The sequence below is a fragment of the Octopus sinensis genome, linkage group LG7, assembly GCF_006345805.1.
Source record: "Octopus sinensis linkage group LG7, ASM634580v1, whole genome shotgun sequence".
Lineage (NCBI taxonomy): Eukaryota > Metazoa > Mollusca > Cephalopoda > Octopoda > Octopodidae > Octopus > Octopus sinensis.
Window position 1 is genome coordinate 69,406,525 of NC_043003.1, and position 20,693 is coordinate 69,427,217.

The 20,693-nt window shown below is 35.7% G+C and overlaps 1 protein-coding gene across 4 annotated transcripts in view; it reads right to left on the reverse strand.

The window, feature by feature from the left end:
* LOC115213919 overlaps positions 1-20,693 on the reverse strand; it is a 186,512-nt gene that overhangs the window by 20,235 nt on the left and 145,584 nt on the right. For 3 of the 4 annotated variants that reach the window (XM_029782905.2, XM_029782906.2, XM_036504816.1), the window contains 9 exons: positions 19,600-19,734; positions 17,214-17,294; positions 13,959-14,111; positions 13,602-13,709; positions 12,472-12,607; positions 11,651-11,937; positions 8,591-8,702; positions 6,387-6,530; positions 1,216-1,797 (listed from right to left, as the gene is read on the reverse strand). In XM_029782905.2, coding sequence (XP_029638765.1) covers positions 1,216-1,797; positions 6,387-6,530; positions 8,591-8,702; positions 11,651-11,937; positions 12,472-12,607; positions 13,602-13,709; positions 13,959-14,111; positions 17,214-17,294; positions 19,600-19,734 — 1,738 coding nt within the window. The remainder of the gene's footprint in view (positions 1-1,215; positions 1,798-6,386; positions 6,531-8,590; positions 8,703-11,650; positions 11,938-12,471; positions 12,608-13,601; positions 13,710-13,958; positions 14,112-17,213; positions 17,295-19,599; positions 19,735-20,693) is intronic. The other variant, XM_029782907.2, reaches the window with a different exon arrangement.

Sequence of the window (20,693 nt, forward strand, 5' to 3'; positions counted from 1 at the left end):
CTCTGCCTAAACACGGGTGTTCTGTTAGAACAAACTATACTGCAGCAGTTAGCATGAGAGACACTTTCATATTGGTGCAAAATGCACTCTTGTTTTCTCCACTAGTGATATAAATGAGAGTACATTTTGCACCAAAAGCCCCATATGAGAAATATGGTAAACACCATAGTTAAGTTTATTCTAACATGTTTAAGTGGAGATAAATATTACTGCTCATTATCAATAATGTAACTGATTGAAGTGGTTGGGGACAGATAGGGGTACAACTATGAACTGATATAAAAAGGACACAGGATTCCTCAAGCTCTTTTACCCAACTGAATTTACTACTTGTAATACAACTTCAAGGTAATGAACTGGTGGAATCATTTGCACATTGTACAAAATACTTAGCAACTTCTGGCCCTGTGTTCTGAGTTTGAAATCCTGCTCAGGTCAACTTTTCATCTCATCTGTTCAGGGTCGATAAAATAAAGTACCAGTCAATTACTGGGAGTCAGTGTAGCAGTCTTACCCCCATCCCCTCAAAATATGCAACAAACCAGCGTCCCATTCAGGGAAAATGTTGTGATCTTGGTAACTTATGTGCCATAGAAATCGGATAACCAGCCATATGAGTCTTAAGGCTTAAGAAAAATATATAAAGGCGGTGCTCCAGCATGGCTGCAGTCAAATGACTGAAACAAGTACAAGAGTACAAAAATCATACAAACTTCAGACAGCCAACTGGTTATGTGTTGTACTCAAATGAGACAGAGAGAAATCAATTTTTTTTTTTTATGAATGAGAAAGAGAGTTAGGAATATTTAGTTCAGAGAAATGTGGTCCCTAACAGATGGTCAAACTCCTCTATCTAAGGGAAATCAAACAGATTTTTAAAAATGTAAATCTCACCATCATCTGCCCAATGCCATAATTACTATAATTATTAAAAGACTTTCTTTAAGGAGATAGTAATGGTTTTTTTAAAAATATGAATCATAATACCACAAAACCTCAACTGGATCAAATAAACTTTGAGATGAATGTTTAAAGAAAGAATGGCATTCCAAAGCAGGTTTAATTGAAATTTAAATTGCAGCATAGAAAATAAATATGAAGCAGTAACTGAAGTCGCAAGAAACTAAATTGTTCTTAAAAAGTAAAGTTCTATGTTTAATTTAAATGCAAGGCAATTTTCAGGCAATGATGTGAATCAATACTTATTATGCATACCTTTACCCCAAGGGGTTGGTGTATTAAAATCAGTAGCCTGCATAGTACTGGATGACGTAGACTGAGATACCAAAGACCTACTGATACTAGCGAATGATTTGTTGTCATTTTTTGGCAACAACGTTTCTACAGGGACTTCCTTGTTTGAAGAAGTCGATGGGCCCTCATAAGGCACAAATGGCTTGGGCCCAAGCAAACGCTGAGGTAAGGAAGGTAGAGATGAACGCCTCTGCAGATTCTCAGGCTCAGAGGAATTAACAGAAGAACTGGTAGGAACAGTATGGGAGACAGTAGTAGTGGTTTCTACTAAAGGTGTGTCAAAGTAATTTGATGGTAATGGAGGTGGGAGAGATGATAGATCATCATTTGAAAGATTGTTATTGGAAACGGAATTTTCTGGCGGCAAAGATGGTGGTGATAATGACTGGTCTCCAAGAAGAGATAACATTAATGGCTGAGATGTTGGGGGATATGTTGGTTGTTGCTCACTGGAATTAGATGCAACATGTGAATTTAAAGGCATTTCATTGGAACTTTGGAGATCAAAGTATTCAGGTGGGAGGTTTTGCTTCCAAAGTTCATCTGAAAAACAAATATTAAAAAAAAAGAGAACTCTAAAATGAGAGGAATTACTTCAGTTAATCCTTTTATTTTATTTATTTATTTATTTTCTCTTCAAAGTAGGTTAAGTGAAAACTAAACAGAAGTTTAAGCAACAAGTTACACTTGGATACTTACTTCAATAAAAAATTAAATCCCCACCTCTACAACCACTGAATTTTGGTGGCAGTAAGGGAATGAATAATAAAATGCAAGAGATTACCAGTAAAATAACTATTTCATGAAATAGTTAATCCAGGGTATTTTTTTTTAGTATTTGATTTGTGAAATTCTTGATGTGAATGTGTTGAAACTGATTCTGTTGTATCTTGAGAAGGCCATTATGCTAACAAATATGCACTGGTTCTTTTTCACTTCTTTTAATATCATTTGTCAATTGGTTCACCATTTAACTAAATAACTGTTTTATTACTGGTTTAATCAATCAATCAATCAGATTTGTCAAAGTGCTTTCATCATCATTAGGAACTTTATCAATGACATGCCCTCTTTACTCTAGGTCAGCTTTTGAAACAATGAAAAGACTTTGACAAACTTAGCTGACAGACAAACTGAGAAAGCAAATCAAACAATTGGTTAAACAGTTAGCCAACTGAAATTAAATAATAGCGCAGTGAAGCAGAACCAGTGTGTGTGTGTGCTTAGTAATGGCATAATGACCCACCCAAGACAGAAAATTATGTTAGAGTATAGCTAACACCAAAAGAATTTTATAAACTTTCAAGACACACATAAGGCAATAAATAGCACATAAATATTGAAAACCAACTTTTTCCATCAAAAAGTGTTTTTACATACTATTATTTATAGCTTTCTGTGTCCAATTTAGAGTGGTTTACTTTTGAATAAAATAATGGAATAAGCTAAGATTGTCCAGGAAACTGTCCTTCTCAGCCAAACTTCTTATTGGTTACATCACATTCTCTGATATTTCCATTTTCAGTTATTAAATAATAATAATTTAGATTTTTTTCCGAAGCAATATTTCTAGAATCATATAATTTAATGATACAGTTTTATATTTGAGAGATGAGGAATTATTTACATTTGACAGATATTTGTCCTCATTTTGTTTGTTGTTAATATGTTTCGGCTGATATACCCGCCAGCCTTCATCATGTGTCCTGGGGAAATTTCGAACCTGGGTTCTCATTCCTAAGGTATTATTTTATGTTATTATTATTATTCAGGCCACTGCCTGGAATCAAACTCGGAATCTTGGGGTTAGTAGCCTGCGCTCTTAACCACTATGCCATATGCCCATAGGCAATTATGGAGTTAATTTTAGGAAAATATTAGATTTTTAAGCCCTAAAATTCACTCCATAATTTCCCACAGGCATATGGTGTAGTGAGTGGTTAAGAGCGTGGGCTACTAACCCCAAGATTCCAAGTTCGATTCCAGGCAGTGACCTGAATAATAACATCAAAAAATACCTCAGGAATGAGAACGCAGGTTTGAAATTTCCCCAGGACACCTGAAGATGGCTGGAAAGTATAATAACCGAAATGTTGTGTTAACAACAAACAAGATGAGGACAAATATCTGTCAAATGTAAATAATGTATATTTTGATGAATTGGCAGAAATGTCAACACACAGAGAAAAATGCCTTGCAGCATTTCATCTGTCTACATGCTCTGAGTCCAAATTCTGCCACACTCCACTTTGCCTTTCATCCTTTCAGGGTTGATAAAATAAGTACCAGTTGCATACTGAGGTCAAAGTAATTGACTCACCCCTTTCCTCACGAAAATTGCTGGCTTTGTGCCAAAATTTGAAACAAATATTTCTAGAATTACATTTTGATTGCAAATTAAAAACTACCATTTTATTTCAAAAGTGAACTTGCCAGGCAAGTGATTTCATCTGAGACTGTGTATTGAAACTAAAACCCTGACATTCACCAAAGAGCAATTGGTGCAATGAAAATTTTGACAATAATAAATGAAGTTAACATAATTGGTGTTTTGGAATGGTAATATATGTCTTTTATGCTGAAATTGTTTACCATTTTATTGTTCTTTGCTTAATGATATCTAATACCTGAATATCCTGCTTAGTAATACCTAATACCTGAATATCCTCCACTCTCTTCTTTAGAAATCTCAAACTTAAGAAATCAACATTTTTATAATCACAAACTGTTCCAATCCAAGTAGCACCTCACACCATAACATAGATTAAACCAGTCACAGCAGCTGCAGCATTTAATTATACATTCAACATATCAAATACATTTTTGATTTCAACTAATGTGAAAGATTGAAGAGAAATTGTCAAAGTTTTAAAATAATTACAAACAAGCAAATACCATTCCATATATTATTTTGCCATGTAAAAGATGACAAAAAGATTACAAAACAAACAAAAATATATAACATTTGTTTACTTGGCCTGGATTTATGTAACACCCCCCATATATATATATATATATATAGTATTATCAGACAATATCAACAATCAGGTGCCCTTCCTCTATCCAGGGTTCAACTTGCCAAGAACTCTCCATTTCTATTTTAGATCATCTTTGGAATTTGCATTTCATCATGATCATCATTTAATATCCGTTTTCCATGCTGGCATGGGTTGGACAGTTCAACCGGGGTCTGGGAAGCCAAGAGGCTGCACCAGGTTCCAGTCTGATCTGGCAGTGTTTCTACAGCTGGATGCCCTTCCTAATGCCAACCGCTCCGTGAGTGTAGTGGGTGCTTTTTACCTGTCACCGGCACAGGGGCCAGAGTGGGCTGACATCAACCACGATTGGACGGTGCTTTTTACGTGCCACCGGCACAGAAGCCAGTCAAGGCAGCGCTAACATCAACAACATTCGGATGGTGCTTTTTACATGGCCGATGCCAGCGGCGCCTTGACTGGCTTCTTTGAGACAATACATGATGTGGCTCCGATGCATTTCACAATGACTTGCCGATACCACCGTCTGTGTCTTGACTCACCTTGTCTTATGGAATGTCATCTACTTCACTCTTGTGCCTTCAAGTTCATTTGATCTGTGTGGTTCTTCTCCACTGATCCAGGTTTCATAGACATTATTCCCACCCTCACCTCTAGGGGCTCACTCACATAGTTTAACTGGTCAGTTAAAACCAAGAACCAGGGTGTGGGCAGTCACACACTGTAGCATCTGTGGAGCCATATGTGAGATAGATGCAGGAATGCGAGCCAAATAGTAAATGGGCCAACTCTTTAAAGGAAGCAGCTGTCTCTCACCATGAGGCTCTATCCCTCATCTTGCATCCTACATCACAATTTATGGATGTTTAAATATTTCAGAATATACTACATGGCACCTTGGGCAAGTGTCTTCTGTTGTAGCCTTGAGCTTAGAGAATTTGGTATATGGAAACTGTATAAAACCTTTCATGTGTGCATAAGAGTATATACACACACATATATGTGTGTGAATGTCTGCATTCTGTGCTTTGAATATAAATATTCACAAACAGTGCAACTTGACAATTCCTTGTAAACAAATCCTCCAATTGCTCTATTCTTTTGAAAAATGTAGAATAAAAAGTCCCTTATTTGGAATCAAGGCAAGGGTCAGCAACAGGAAGAGCATCAAGATGTAAAACAATACCTCAGTAATATGCACCAGATTCAGTGTTTGATCACATAGATTTCTATGCCAAAGCAGATGGTTCAATAACTTTTCCAATTAAACCTGATTTTCAAATATGAAATAAATTCCTAATTAAGAAGTAACTTAATTATTTTATTACAATTGTAAATTTATTATTATTATTACTTAATCTATATTGGAATATTTTGAAAAGAATCTCTAGTGGGTGGAGAGCTTTAAAGATTATATATTGTCTGTCAAACAAGGAACATGTATAAATTCTTGATTATTCTAAATAAAACTTATTCTACAAAATTAAAAATATGTTTCCAGTAGAATTTTATGAGACATGACAATTTTCAAAAACAGTGAAAATAAAGTACATATAAATATAAATATTTATATAATAAATATAAACAAATATTTCGTTCTTGGATTCGGTTTACAAGATTCTTTATGGGAGTTCGTGTATTGAAGCATATTCTGTTGTGTCTGGGGAGGGTCACTCTCTTTTAGTGCCTCATAATTTAAGGCACTCACAACTACTGAAAAGGTTGTAAGACAATAAAAACTTTAGAAAAGTAAGTAAATGAGTGGAAATTTTACCGGTGAGTGTGTTAAATTATAAGGCACAAAAAGAGAATGACCCTCCCCAGAGACAACAAGTATAAACAAATAATTATATTTAATAAATATTATTTATGCTATAATAATATAAACAAATAAGAAAAGTGTAATGATGGTTACATTTTATAGGACCCTTTGTAGGAAGGGCCTGAGGATTCCACCCAGACAACACTTCCAGGAATAGTGGGTGAGGGAAATGGATGGAATAAATGAATAAATACTTATAAATAAACAAAATAAATTTTCAAATAAGAATCAGTTAATAAACCATCTTTTGTATAAGGAAATTTCTTAGAGTATTGGGGAAAGTATAAAGAAAATAATGCAATTTGATAGCTTACTAATTTCATTTTCCCATTCACCATCGTCACCAGGGTATCCTCTCATTTTATCACTTCCTCCTCCGACACGTTCACGTCTTTGCTCTGCTTGTCGTTTCACATCTCGAACAGTTTGTACCCGAGGTCGTTCCTTTGGTAATAAACCTAGATTAGATCAGAAGAAAATATATTAAATGAGAACTTAGAGAAGAGATAATGTTGCTCTGAATGATTAAGGGACAAACTCTCTAACAAGTCTTACATGGAGTTATGAATATTCACTATGAATGTTTTAAATTTATTTAACCCTTTTGTTACCAACCCGGCTGAAACCGGCTCTGGCTCTTTAGTATAAATGTCTTGTTTTCATAAGTTTTGAATTCAAAATTTCCACCAAATTTTAGTCACAATTTATGTTCCTAACACTAGCTCAATGATAACGATGTTATTTTACTAAATTCTTTCTTATATTTAAAATAATTGGAAGAAACACAGAGCATCTCAAAATAAATATAGTAACGAAAGGGTTAACTGAAAATTGAACATCAAGTCCTTGATTGTTAAAACTTTTATACAGAACAATATTCCTCTAGCTCCATCTGCCATTCCCCTTCCACACAAACTAACTTACCAAACCACTCACCCTGTCTAATCCTCCATATCACTTCTCTTATATTCATCTTCCTGTAACCTAACTAACTAACTGCCAAATTTTTTTATTCATATTTTTTGTCTTTGCAAGCTGTCTTAGGAGTTAAAATAATATATAGTATTTATATTTTCTTCATATGTGAATTATTTTAGAAATTATAAATTTTTCAGAAAGTCCCAAATGGGGATTGCTGAAAAAAAGCATATTTATCCTTTTCTATTCAATTGCAATAATAAATATTTTAGTTTTTTTTTTTTTTTTGAAACTACAGAATCAAATGCGAATGTGTACGAAATATCAATGAATGATATAGATAGGAAATGCAAAAAAAAAAGTTTTCAAAACAGTCAATATTTTTGTAGTTCAAAAATTGTGATTTATGACATAAAATGTCCTCTAGAATTAACCAGAGCTAACAATGACCAACTTTAACTACTAAATATTGTTAAACACACCTCTGCAAATGCAATATGCATAAGCAATTCATTTTAAATACAACAAACAATCGGCAGTGAGACTGTTTTTAGCAGATCCCCAAATGGTGCACATGGCAGGCAACGGGTTAAGGGACACATCATGATATATCTTCACCACCTCTATTTTCCAATTGGAGTAATTATACATCTCCCCTACACTGAAATACCTCCCCCATCTATCATGCATTAACATTGCATCACCTTGCACAGAGCCATCCCTTTCAGATGAGGAGGGAATTGTCTTCCAAATTACGAGGTGACTGCACTGATGTCAGAGTCACAAAATAAACATCAAGTACACTCCAAAAAATGGTTGGCATTTGGAAAGGCATCCAACCATAGAAAACATACCAAAGCACACACTAGCACTTGGCACAGTCCTCTAGCTCACTAGCTCCTGTTGAACCATTTAATTCATGGTATCATGAAAAACAAATGTTAAATAGTGATGATGTATATTTATATAAACACCTACAACAAGTGATTTCAAATTGTGGCACAAGGACAGTAATTTTTAGGGGAGGGGTAAGTTGATTACATCATCCTCAGTGTTCATATCTGGCCATAGGGAAATATTTTCCATGGAAACAGGTGAAAGTTGGTGACCAGAAGGGCATCCAATTATAGAAAACTGGCCTCACTAAATTCCAGTTGATCCAAGCAAGCATGGGAAAGCAGACATTAAAATGATGATGATATCAGGAGAACAGAAGACAATCCATGGAACTATCACGTAGTCAATGATGCTGAAATAGTTACCAAAAGGATGGACTTAATTTTAAACTTTAATCAATACCAGTGACAATCATCATCACCATCATCGTTGTCATCGTTTAATGTCCACCACCTTCCATGCTGGCATTAAACAATCACAGGTGTACAATATGGTTCTTGCTACAACAGAGAAATCCTAATTAGATTGTCAGGGCAAATATCAGCACAAACCAGGATTTACAAATTTCCTCGTCATTTTGTTAGCCTCATTAACATGGTTGAATGTTTGTGATTAACAAACCAAGTGCCAAGACATATCAACCATTGGGTGCCATGGGATACAGTATCACTTTAAAAAGAGAATATTTATCTTTGAGACTTACCAAAGAATCTTTTGGTATTATCATCTGCTTCTTCAATATTCCAGTTTTCTGCTTCAGCTGCATCTGCTTCATCAGCAGTCAATAATCCTGGGTCACTCCCTTCAAATGGTGGCTGTGAAAAAGAAAAGAATATTACAATGTTTAAAATGAAGATGTGTAATCATTCATTATCAAGTTATGGTATAAGTATTTACACTGAAATCATTGATATTCTGTTGAATCTTAGGAGGGTCATTATGTCAATAATAAACACACACAGTTTCTATTTCACTTCTTTATTTGGCAATTGGCTAAAAATTTAATTAATCAGTTGTTTGATTAGCCATTTCGTCAATCAATCAGGTTAGTCAAATTCCATTCGTTGCAACTTCATCAATGATATGTCCCCTGTACTCCAGGTCTGTTTGTCTCTTAGTTTGTAGGTTCCACATTTATATTGTTGTATTCCCCAAATTTATGGATTCAGAGCAGGAATCGAAAACAGTTTAATTAAGAAACTCTTTGCCATTAAGATTAATGCCTTTACTATTCAGATTCTGCCAATAAACAAAAGCAACTGATTGTCTGTCAATAGTTTTTAATTAGAGAGGTTTAAATAAATGGTTCCATAAAGAATTATTTTATTAGATTTTTAGTACAATGTCTAGGAAGTGTAGAAGAGAGAGTTGATGTATGTGGGAGGTATGGTTGAATAAAGAAAAAGACAAAACTAATTCTGAGAAGAGGTTATTGTGCTGAGGGTAAAGTAGCCAGAAGAAACAATCAGCTGGAGTTGGGGACAGTTTCTAAGGATCAATTTAACAATTACTTATAGTTGACTATGATATGTGATGCCTGATTGTGGACAGTTAATACAATTCCCAATACGAGAAAATGAGCCAACAGAAATAAAGTTAGAAAAATTTAATTTCAGTTTCTATAGAGTTAACAGGTAGGTGACAAGTCTCCATTAAGATCAGATGTTAGTCTATTGCAGACAACTCTCTCCAATTAATTGGGTTGGCAAGAAAGAAATTTCGTTTTTAGCAAATAGAGTTATGATTTTTTTGAATGGCTTGTCAATATTATGACTTTTTTCCCTTTTGACATTTGATAGCCGTTACTTTTAGCTTACTTTAGAAGAGAACTGCATGTAATTTTGTTTACAACTGTTAGTCAGTGTCAATTTTAACATGGAGTGCAAAAACGGACATTTTCACCATATTTTGCTTTTTATTTCCAGAAAGGCAAGTAAGCTGCTGAGGCTCACAAAGAAATATGTGAAGTTTATGGTGTTGATTGCTTAACATAATGCACATGTCAGATATGGTTTTAAAAATTGTGTTCAGGAGATTTTTCACTCAAAGATGACCAACATTCTGGTCAACCTACCAAAGTTGATAACCAAATCAAAGTCATAATTGAATCTGATTGTCATATAACTGTGCGAGAGATTGCAGAGAGGTTAAATGTATCACACACAATTGAAAATAACTTAAAATGTCTTGGACTCATTAAGCTTGATATTTGGGTTCCACACAAATTGAAAGATTCATTTAACACAACGATTCAATATTTGCGATACGTATGTCAAATGCAATAAAATTGACCCTTTTTTGAAACGAACTGATGATGAAAAATGGATTGTCTCCAATAACATCAATCAAAAACTATCATGATCCAAGCGTAATGAACCAGCACAAACCACAATGAAAGCTGAACTGCATAGAAAAAAAAAAGTCATGCTATCAATTTAGTGGGATTACAAAGGTGTTGTGTATTTTGAGCTGCTTCCAAGGAACCATATGACCAATTCAGATGTTTACTGTCAACAACTATTGAAACTGGAGGAAGTAATCAAAGAAAAATGGCCTAAATTGGTAGATCATAAAGGAATCATATTTCACTATGACAATGCTAGACTACACATGTCTTTGCTAACTTGTGAAAAATTATTGGTAAGCGATGTCACATCCACCATATAGCTCTGACCTTGCACCAGCAGATTGCCATTTATTTCATTCTTTGAATGGTAAAAATTTCAATAATGATGATGACCTGGAATCACACTTGCTTCAGATTTTGACCGATAAGGACCAGAAGTTCTACAAGTGCGGATTCATGGAGTCGTCAGAAAGATGGAAAAAGGTCATCAAACAAAATGGAAAATATACAACTGATGAAAGTTCATTCTTTGTACGACAAAAAAAGAAAAAAAATGACTTATTTCACACTAAAAACCAAAATGACTTTCTAGTCAACCCAACAGTAATCTATTAGTAACTGGCTAATTAAAACAAGGCACTGTTAATCATAAATTATGAGTTATAAATTCAACATCTTATCCACTAAGCTATTTCACTCCAAAAATGAATAAATTACAAGAAAATTAAAGTGATATTTATTAGTATCATCATCATTCAACATCCGTTTTCCATGCTGGCATGGGTTGGATGGTTCAAACAGGATCAGCACCAGGTTCCATAGTCTGTTTTGGTAATGTCTTCTACAGATGGATACCTTTATTAATGCCAACCACTTTACACAGGGCTTTTTACATAAGCACCAGCACCAGTGTTTTTTTTTTTTACTTTTTAACAAAGAATATGGTTGCAAATGATAATTAAAAGACTGACTGCTGAAACAAGTAAAAGAATAAAAAACCCAGCTGATTGATTGATCAAACAATCAATCAGTTAAATGTTAGTGAATTTAATAATAAAAGTGAAATAGAACCAGTGTGTGTATGTTAGTTATTTATTTATTTATTGCTCACAGGGGGCTAAACAGAGGGGACAAACAAGGAGATTAAATTGATTACATCGACCCCAGTGTGTAACTGGCACTTATTTAATCAACCCCAAAAGGATGAAAGGCAAAGTCGACCTCGGCGGAATTTGAACTCAGAGCGTAAAGACAGACGAAATACCGCTAAGCATTTCTTCCGACATGCTAACGATTCTGCCAGCTCACCGCCTGTATGTGTATTGTTGACATAATGACCCTGCTGAGATACAACAAAATTTTAAAGATTGTTATACATTTCCAACATCCATTAATGTATAAGAACTCAAAATTTACCTTTGAATAAACTTGTCTCATTTGTGTTTCAGCTTGTAAAGGTTCTTCATTGAAGGCATAGATAGGATCGGGTACTGAGTTACTATCAATATAGCCGTTGTTTCCTTCTGATAAAGGAGCTGATTGGGATTGAATATATTCAACAAAACCAGGTCTATCTTCTTGAAATGTGCCATTTCCTTGATCTGCAAAGTTGAACTGTTCAGCCAAATCAACAGTAATTTTTGTGTCAAGATCCGTTTCATAATAAGTCGTCGATTGGTTTGGTGTCCTACTTAGTTCTTCTTCTGAAGAAAAGAAACGGTGTTGAATGTATTAATTTCTATTCAAAGAATTATGGTTGTATTTGTGTAGCTTTTAACTTTTACTTCTGGTTTTTTTTTTTGCTCTCTCTCTCACATTCATTTGTGTTTTTGCAATTAATTTTGTTTATTATTGTATGTTTTAGCAATTAATTTTGTTTATTATTCCAATGATTGGTGTTTATTTTCAAATTTCTGTACCTACACCACTCAAATGACTATTCATTTTAATTAAACATGGCAAACTCACTAGTGCCAGTGTCACATAAAAAGCGTCCAATTCCCTCTGTTAAGTGGATGGCATTAGGGAGGGCATCCAGCCATAGAAACCATGGTAAAGCAGACATTGCAGCTTGTCACAGTCCTCTGGCTTGCCAGCTTCTGTCAAAACCATCCATTACATGCCAGCATAGAAAACATTAATTAGGATAACGACGAATCTAATTTTAGATATTTGCATGTTGTATGAATTACAGTCATCATGAAATTACACCAAATTTTATTATGTGTTCTACTTACCCACAGATCCTGGAGATTTTAGAGTATTTAAAGCTTCTGATAAACGGGCAGCTTCTTTGTTCAAATTAAGCATTACATCCTGTACACGATGTAAATCTTTTTCCATTTGGTATCGAGTGTTGGTAGGATCTCCAGGCTGGAAACGGAAATTATTAAATGATTATCTTTGCAATAAAGAGATGTAGAATAATATTGATTTCAAATTTTGGCACAAGGCCAGCAATTTCAGGAGTGAGGATAAATCAATCACATTGATCCTAGTATTCAACTGGTACTTATTTTATCAATGCTGAAAGGATGAAAAGCTAAGTCAACATCAGCAGAATTTGAACTCAGAATGCAAAGACATATGCTGCTGCTAAGCATTGTGCCTGGTATGCTAACAGTTCTGCGAGTTCGCCACCTTAACAGAATAATCTTAAAAGTAATAGGAATATTATTCGTCAACATATGATACTTCAATCTGTTCTGAAAACTGTAAAAAGAAAAATGTCTACCTCAAGCAAAGTCAACTGAAGCAGAATTTGAACTCAGAACGTAGGGCAGATGAAACAACTAAGCATTTGCGCGGTGTTCTAATGATTCTGCCAGCTCACTGCTTTATACCAGTTTAATAATAACTATTTTACAAAATTCGTTATTTTCAAAATTAATGGAAACAACGATAATGTATTTCAAAAGAAACATTCAGTTCTATATTTAAGAGATGAGGGATTATGTACATTATTTACATTTGACAAATGTTTGTCCTCATCTTGTTTGTCGTTAACACGTTTCGGCTGATATATCCTCCAGCCTTCATTAAGTGTCTTGGGGAAATTTTGAACCTGAGTTCTCATTCCTAGGGTATTTTTCGATGTTATTATTATTATTATTCAGGTCACTGCCTAGAATCGAACTAGGAATCTTGGGGTTAGTAACCAGTGTTCTTAACCACTACACCATATGCCCATGGGCATACCTTAGGAATAAGAACCCAGGTTCAAAACTTCCCCAAGACACCTAATGAAGGCTGGAGGGTATGTCAGCCGAAACGTTGTGTTAACAACAAACAAGATGAGGACAAATATGCGTCAAATGTAAATAATGTAAAAGAAACATGGTAACATGGGTTAAAGAATCAAACTCACCAAATTCGGTGCACTTCGACTTCGATTCAGGTCACCATGTACTTTTGAGCGCAACAAAGCTATTTCATGCTCCAGTTTACTGCTCTCTGCAGTGAGTTCTTCAAGTCTCTGTAAAGAAACATTTCCTTTTTTTTTAATATGCAATACAAAATATTATTTGTTCAACCAACATCACAAGCTGAAATCTAAAAATCTGCTTAAATGAACAACCTGAGAGAAATATCCAAAATAAACATGAAAACGTTGTTGGTGTTTGGTCAGATTTGTTTTATTAAAAGACGAATATTCAACTGAAACACCTTACAAAATCTAAACTTTCAATACCTCAAATATTCTCGGAAATTATCAGGTATTTACCTTTGATGCTTCTGCTAGTTGTTGCATTGCTCGAGAGAGTTCCCTCTTAATGCTATATTCCTTGTGGCGGAAATGTTCAAGTTGCCGGGGATCAATGGTGTGTTGGTTCTGCTGCTCAATTAAAACACCTCTAAGAGTTGTCTCGAGTGATTCCTGAAGAGAAATTACAATATGAAATTAACAAATAACCAGTAACAAACAGTTCTTTCTACTGGAAGCACAAAGCCTCAAATTTGGAGGAAGGGATTAAGTCGATTACATCGAGGCCAGTGTGTAACTGGAATTTATTTTATCGACCCCCGAAAGGATGAAAGGCAAAGTCAACTCCAGTAAAATTTGAACTCTGAACATAGTGGCAGACGAAATATTGCTAAGCATTTCGACTGGCATGCTTATAGTTCTGCCAGTTTGTCACCTAGTAACAAACATAATACAGACATTTCACTGTCAAGATCTCATGTCCACTTTCCCAATCTGGCATCGGTCAGATGGAATTTATTGAGGCAAATTTTCTACAAGTGGATGACCGTATTGTTACCAACACTGGTTCCAGGCAAAGTTATATTTCAAATGGCCAGGCATGTTTTTTTCATGGAAGGCTGGAAACAAACAACATCACATATTCTTTTATTCCTTTCAATCATTTGACTGCAGCCATGCTGGAGCACCACCTTTAGTCAAAGAAATCAACCCCAGAACTTATTCTTTGCAACCTATTGGTCTCTTTAGCCAAACCACTAAGTTACAGGGGCATAAACACACCAACATTGGTTGTCAGGCAGTGGGGTGGGGGACAAACACAGACACGCAAATATATACATATTTATATTTATACACATACACAACGGGCTTCTTTCAGTTTACCAAATCCACTCACAAGGCTTTAGTCGGCCCAATGCTATAGTAGAAGACACTCGCCTAAGGTGCCATACAGTGGGACTGAACCTGGAACCATGTGATTGGGAAGCAAACTTCTTACAACACAGAAGATGCTCATTTACAACCATCACATGACATCTGGACAAGGGTATACACATACACACACATACCGTATGAGGCTTCTTTCAGTTTCCCTCTACCAAATCCATTCACAAGGCTTTGATTAGCCCAGGGCTATAGAAAACTCTTACTCAAAGTGCCACGCAGTGGGACTGAACCCAAGACCATACATTTGGGAAGCAAGCTTCTTGACAACACAGCCACATCTGAGCATATACAGCTAAGACAGCAGAACATACTGGAAAACAGTTTTGTACAATAAAGCCACATATCACAATGCTATATCAAACTAAAAAAAAAAAGCATAACAAATATTGTCTGTCTGTGAATTTATTCAGTCTTAACATCAAGTAACACCAACAAAAATCAAGCCAATCACCTGCCTTATGTCTTCCCAAATCCCCAAAGGATTATTTCCAAACTTAAGACATTTAATGTTTTTACTACCAATGGATATATCAAAGACAATTGTTTTGAGGTTACTACTTAGCTCCTTCTACACAATACCAATTGGACATTTCTGGAACATTTTTAGAAAATATGTAGCCTATTCTTAATTAAATATAGAGTTTCTTTCATAGATCAAAAAAATATAATAAACAGCTTTTTGTGTGTAAAACTCCATGCTGTACAAAGTAGTAATAATAATAGCAAGAGTACTTCGAGAGCGCAAACCTCTGCCAAGGCAACACTGACGTCCTCTCAACAATTAGCCAGAAATGGTTTTTAAAATGAGAATATCTGAAATAAACTCGACAGCTCTCACAAATGACAATACTAAAAATGAACCCAATCGCTCTCAAAAATTAAGTAAAAAAGAAAAAGGAAAAATAATCTAGAATCTTTGTCTGGTACCAGATTGAGCCCAAAATCTAATCAGTTTGTGTCAGTCACCAGGTCAAATATCCCTGAAAGTATCATCCGAATCCATCCAGTAGTTCTTGAGATATCTTGTCCAAAGTCAGATAAACAAACACAACTGAAAAACAGTACCTCTGTCTTCGCTAAGGTGGAGGAAATAATCCTTTTTACTTTAGGCACAAGGCCTGAAATTTTGGAGGAAAGTGGTAGGGGATTACATCGACCCTAGTACTCAGCTAGTACTTATTTTATCGACCCCAAAAGGATGAAAAGCAAGGTTGACCTCGGTAGAATTTGAATTCAGAAAGATAAAACCAGTAAAAAATGCAACTAAGCATTTTGTCCAGCATGTTAAGGGTTTTCCAAACTCACTGCCTTAAATACTGGTTTCGAATTGACACAAGGGCAGCAACTTTAGGGAGTGGGAGCAAATCAACTACGTCAATCACAGTCCTTGACAGATGCGTATTTTATCAACTATGGACACACAAGAGGTGCAGCAATATCAAAGGAAGGTTAACTGGGAAGATAGTTTTTGTGTGTGACAGATGCACAGGGGCAATAAACACTGAAGATGTACAGAAAACAGATTCCATCACATGCCAGGGAGTAAACTAGAGGTAGTTAATAACTTCTGTTACCTAGGTAACCAAGTCTGTAGTGGGGGGTGGATGCTCTGAGAGCATAGCTGCAAGAATAAGAATAGCCTGGGCAAAGTTCTGAGGGCTCCTATCTTTGCTGGATAACAAAGGGTCTCTCAAATAGAGTGAAAAGTAGACTGTATGATGCCTGTGTGTGAATAGCCATGCTACATACCAGTGAAACATGGGCTGTGATTGCTGAGCACATGCGTAGGCTTGAAAGAAATGAAGCTAGTATGCTCCACTAGTAGTGTGATGTCAGTTTGCATACACAACAAAGTACTCTGAGAGAAAAGTTGGGCATAAGAAACATCAGATGTGAGGTGCAAGAGAGATGACTGTGCTGGTATGGTCATGTGTTGCATATGGATGAAGACAGCTGTGTGAAGTGTCACACCCTAACAGTGGAGGGAACCTGTGGAAGAGGTAGACCCAGAAAGACATGGGATGAGGTGGTGAAGCACAACCTTCAAACACTGGGCCCCTCAGAAGCAATGATAAAGTGACTGAGACCTTTGGAGATATACTGTGCTTGAGAAAACCCCGGCAAGCCACTGCTGATGCCAGTGTCACATAACTGGCTAATTTACAAGTACCCCTCAATCACTAACACAGACACAAAACACATTTGACAGACAATTATAACTTACTTAGATATTCTATTTGAGCAGTTTAATTAATGAACTGAAATTTGATACAATTATTATCTTCAGCAATTGATTAAATTAAGAAACCACACAAAAGCCAGACAAACCTTATCTTCCTTGAGACCCGTCACTGCTAAGCTCATCTCCTGGATTAATTTGTCAAGTATGTACAACCGCTCCATTTTTTCCTGCAAGATAAACCAATAAGCATTTTTTTTACTTGTTTCAGTCATGTGACTGCGGCCATGCTGGAGCACTGTCTTCAGTTAAACTAATCGAACCCAGGACTTATTCATTGTAAGCCTAGTATTTATTTTATCGGTTTCTTTTGCCGAACCACTAAGTTATGAGGACATAAGCACACCAACATCAGTTGTCAAGTGATGATGAGGTGGCAAACACAGACACAAATACACACATACATATATGTGTATATACATATACATATGGGCTTCTTTCAGTTTCCATCTACCAAATCCACTCACAAGGTTTTGGTCGGCCCAAGTAGTAGAAGACACTTGCCCAAGATGCCTCGCAGTGGAACTGAACCCGGAACCATGCACTTCTTACTACACAGCCACGCCTGCATATTCCTGGGTATATATGTGAAAGGTTGAACACTCATCGTCATAACCAACATCCGATCGTCGTGTCCGCTGCCAGCCTCACCTGGCCCCCGTGCCAGTGACACGTAAAAGCACCATCCGTTCGTGGCTGTTTGCCAGCTCCGTCTGGCACCTGTGCAGGTGGCACGTAAAAAGCACTCACTACACTCACGGAGTGGTTGGCGTTAGGAAGGGCATCCAGCCGTAGAAACACTGCCAGATCTGACTGGGCCTGATGCAGCCTCCCGGCTTCACAGACCCCAGTTGAACCGTCCAACCCATGCTAGCATGGAAAACGGATGCTAAATGATGATGATGATGATGTTAGTGGTTCGGGTATTTGGCTCAATCATAAGATCATGAGTTTGAATGCTTGTAGTGTGTTGGGTCCTTGAGCTAGACAATTTATTTCATGTTGCTCCAGACCACTCAGCTGGCAAAAATGAATTCTACCTGTAAATCAGGGCCAGCCTTGCTACATTCCGGACCACACAGAAGATCCCTGGGAATTACATTAAATGTACATGTGTCTGTGGAATACTCAGCGAGTTGCACATTAATTTGAGTAGGCTGTTCCATTGATTGGATTAATTGAACACTCATCGTCATAACCAACAAAGTGCCTCTTTGTGAGAAAGTGTGAGTGTGTGTGTGTGTGTGTGTGTGTGTGTGTGGTGTGTGTGTGTAATTCAATTGTCACTAATTGTGACTGACTGTGCAGAGTAGCACCTACATTGCTAGAAATAAGAGCTAAAAACCCTTAGAGCCACAAAGAAGAACATGTCTGTGCACTGACAAGGGAGATCTGACTTGCTGTGGGGTGGTTATCTCCCCTGTCAGTGCATAGACATGTTCTTCTTTGTGGCTCTAAGGGTTTTTAGTTCTTATTTCTAGCAATGTAGGTGCTACCCTGCACCATCGCTCACAATTCGTTACAATTGAATTTTTCCATCTTGGTGGGTTTTATATTACATATAGCCACCTTCATTATTTTATCATCATCATCATATATGTATAATCACTGAAGCAACAATTTATTTCCCTCAATTGTTTCCAATGTACTTTAACAGCATTATTTAAACAGTTACACATTCTTTATAAAAAAGAAAAAAAGAAAAAAAAAACCTATTCCTCTGTATATTGTGCTTTTTTTCCTTTCTTGTTTATTTATTGAATTTCTTGTGGTTTTTATGTAGTCATAGAATGTAGAAATAGACTTTACGTAGCATAGAAATTGTTTTTAATGAGAAAATGTCAGATTTTAAAATCAGACAACCAAAAACAGAAAACAATAACAATGATAATAATGAAAAACAGAGGTGCAATTTAAATTTAAAATACTTATCCATGAAATCGTTTTTCGAAGGAAAATCACTTTTAACCAAATAAAATGTTTGTGAAGTAATTTAAACTGTCATTCAGAAGAACTGCAAAATTGTTTGATTTAGTCTGATAAATTAACATCAGACATGCACAGAACACACACACTACAATACTAAAACTTTAAAAAAATTAAATAAAAAGGTGCTTCTACACTGTTGGTTGATCTGCTACAAATATCAACCAGATTTCTCTCATATCACATCATAATAGCTTAAACAGTGAAGTTGCTAGTGTATTTCCAAAGCAGCCCTTGAGTTTTCCTAACCACACCCTACAGGATTACACTACATGACCCCAACAATTTGCATATTTTTTCAAATGTAGGATTTCTTTTATTAAAATGCACATGTTAATAATTATGAAATTTGCAATTTGAATACTTCTTCATTTTTGTCACATAACGTGTTTTCAATTTGTGGCTCAACTTCATAAGAAATTTCGATTGTTGAGTATTTTCTTCAGACCACCAAATTCATCAAAAATAGAAAAAATAATAATTTCAAACCTCCAAATCTGCTTCATCTTGGGTCAACTCTTGAACATCTTTCTCTATCTGTTGGAAAATTTGCTCTTCTTGATGTTTACGAGAGAACTCAATCATATTCTTTGGAGGAATATACTCATCAGGATGGAGAATGTGCTGAAAGATAAACAAAATTGCCAATAATAATAACAACAATAATAATAATAACAATAATAATAATAATAATAATAATAATAACAACAATAACAATAACAATAATAATAATAATAATCCTTTCTACTAAAGGCACAAGGCCTGAAATTTCAGGGGAGGAGGTAAGTCAATAACATCAACCCAAGTATACAACTGCTACTTATTTCGGAATTTGAACTCAGAATGTAGAGACAGGTGAACAATTCTGCCAGTTCACTGCCTTAATAATAACAAAAGCACTCAGAGAGAGCAAACCTCTGCCTAGGCAACACCAACGTCCTCTCAATGATTAACCAGAGGCGATTTTTAAAATGAGAAAATCTGAAATGAACTCAAATCTTCTCACAAATAAGAATACTAAAAATGAATCCAACCACTCTCACAAATGTAGGGAAAAAAACAGTAAATTAATCCAGAATCTTCATCCGGTACTTGATCGATCTCAATCGTAGTCATGGAATGTGAAGGTGTTTGTAAAGCTGTGTGTGTCGTCTGCAGTGGAGACAGGGACAGGTTTCTCTATGAAGGCCATTTTCAGCATATCCACTGATATAGTGTCTTTACAAGGTCTATAGTGAAAAATTTATTCATGCTTGAAAGAAAACAGAAAGGACCTGCATATGGTGCTGTTAACGGAGGTTTAACAACAGCGTTGTGCACAAAAACGTGAGTCCAAGAAGTAAAGCCTCCATCAAGAAGTGCAATTGTCAAGCAGGTAAGAGGTTTTAAATAGGAGCGATATATTCAAAATTGGTAAAACTATAAATTGTCATGGATAAATTAAATTTACTATTGTTACTGAATATGTTAGTGTTATTTAATTTCTGAATGGTTTTGCTGCCGTTTTGTTTATGTAGTTTGATTTCTGTATCTATCAGTTTCTACTAAGATAAAGACACATGTAGAATTAATAATAGAGAAAT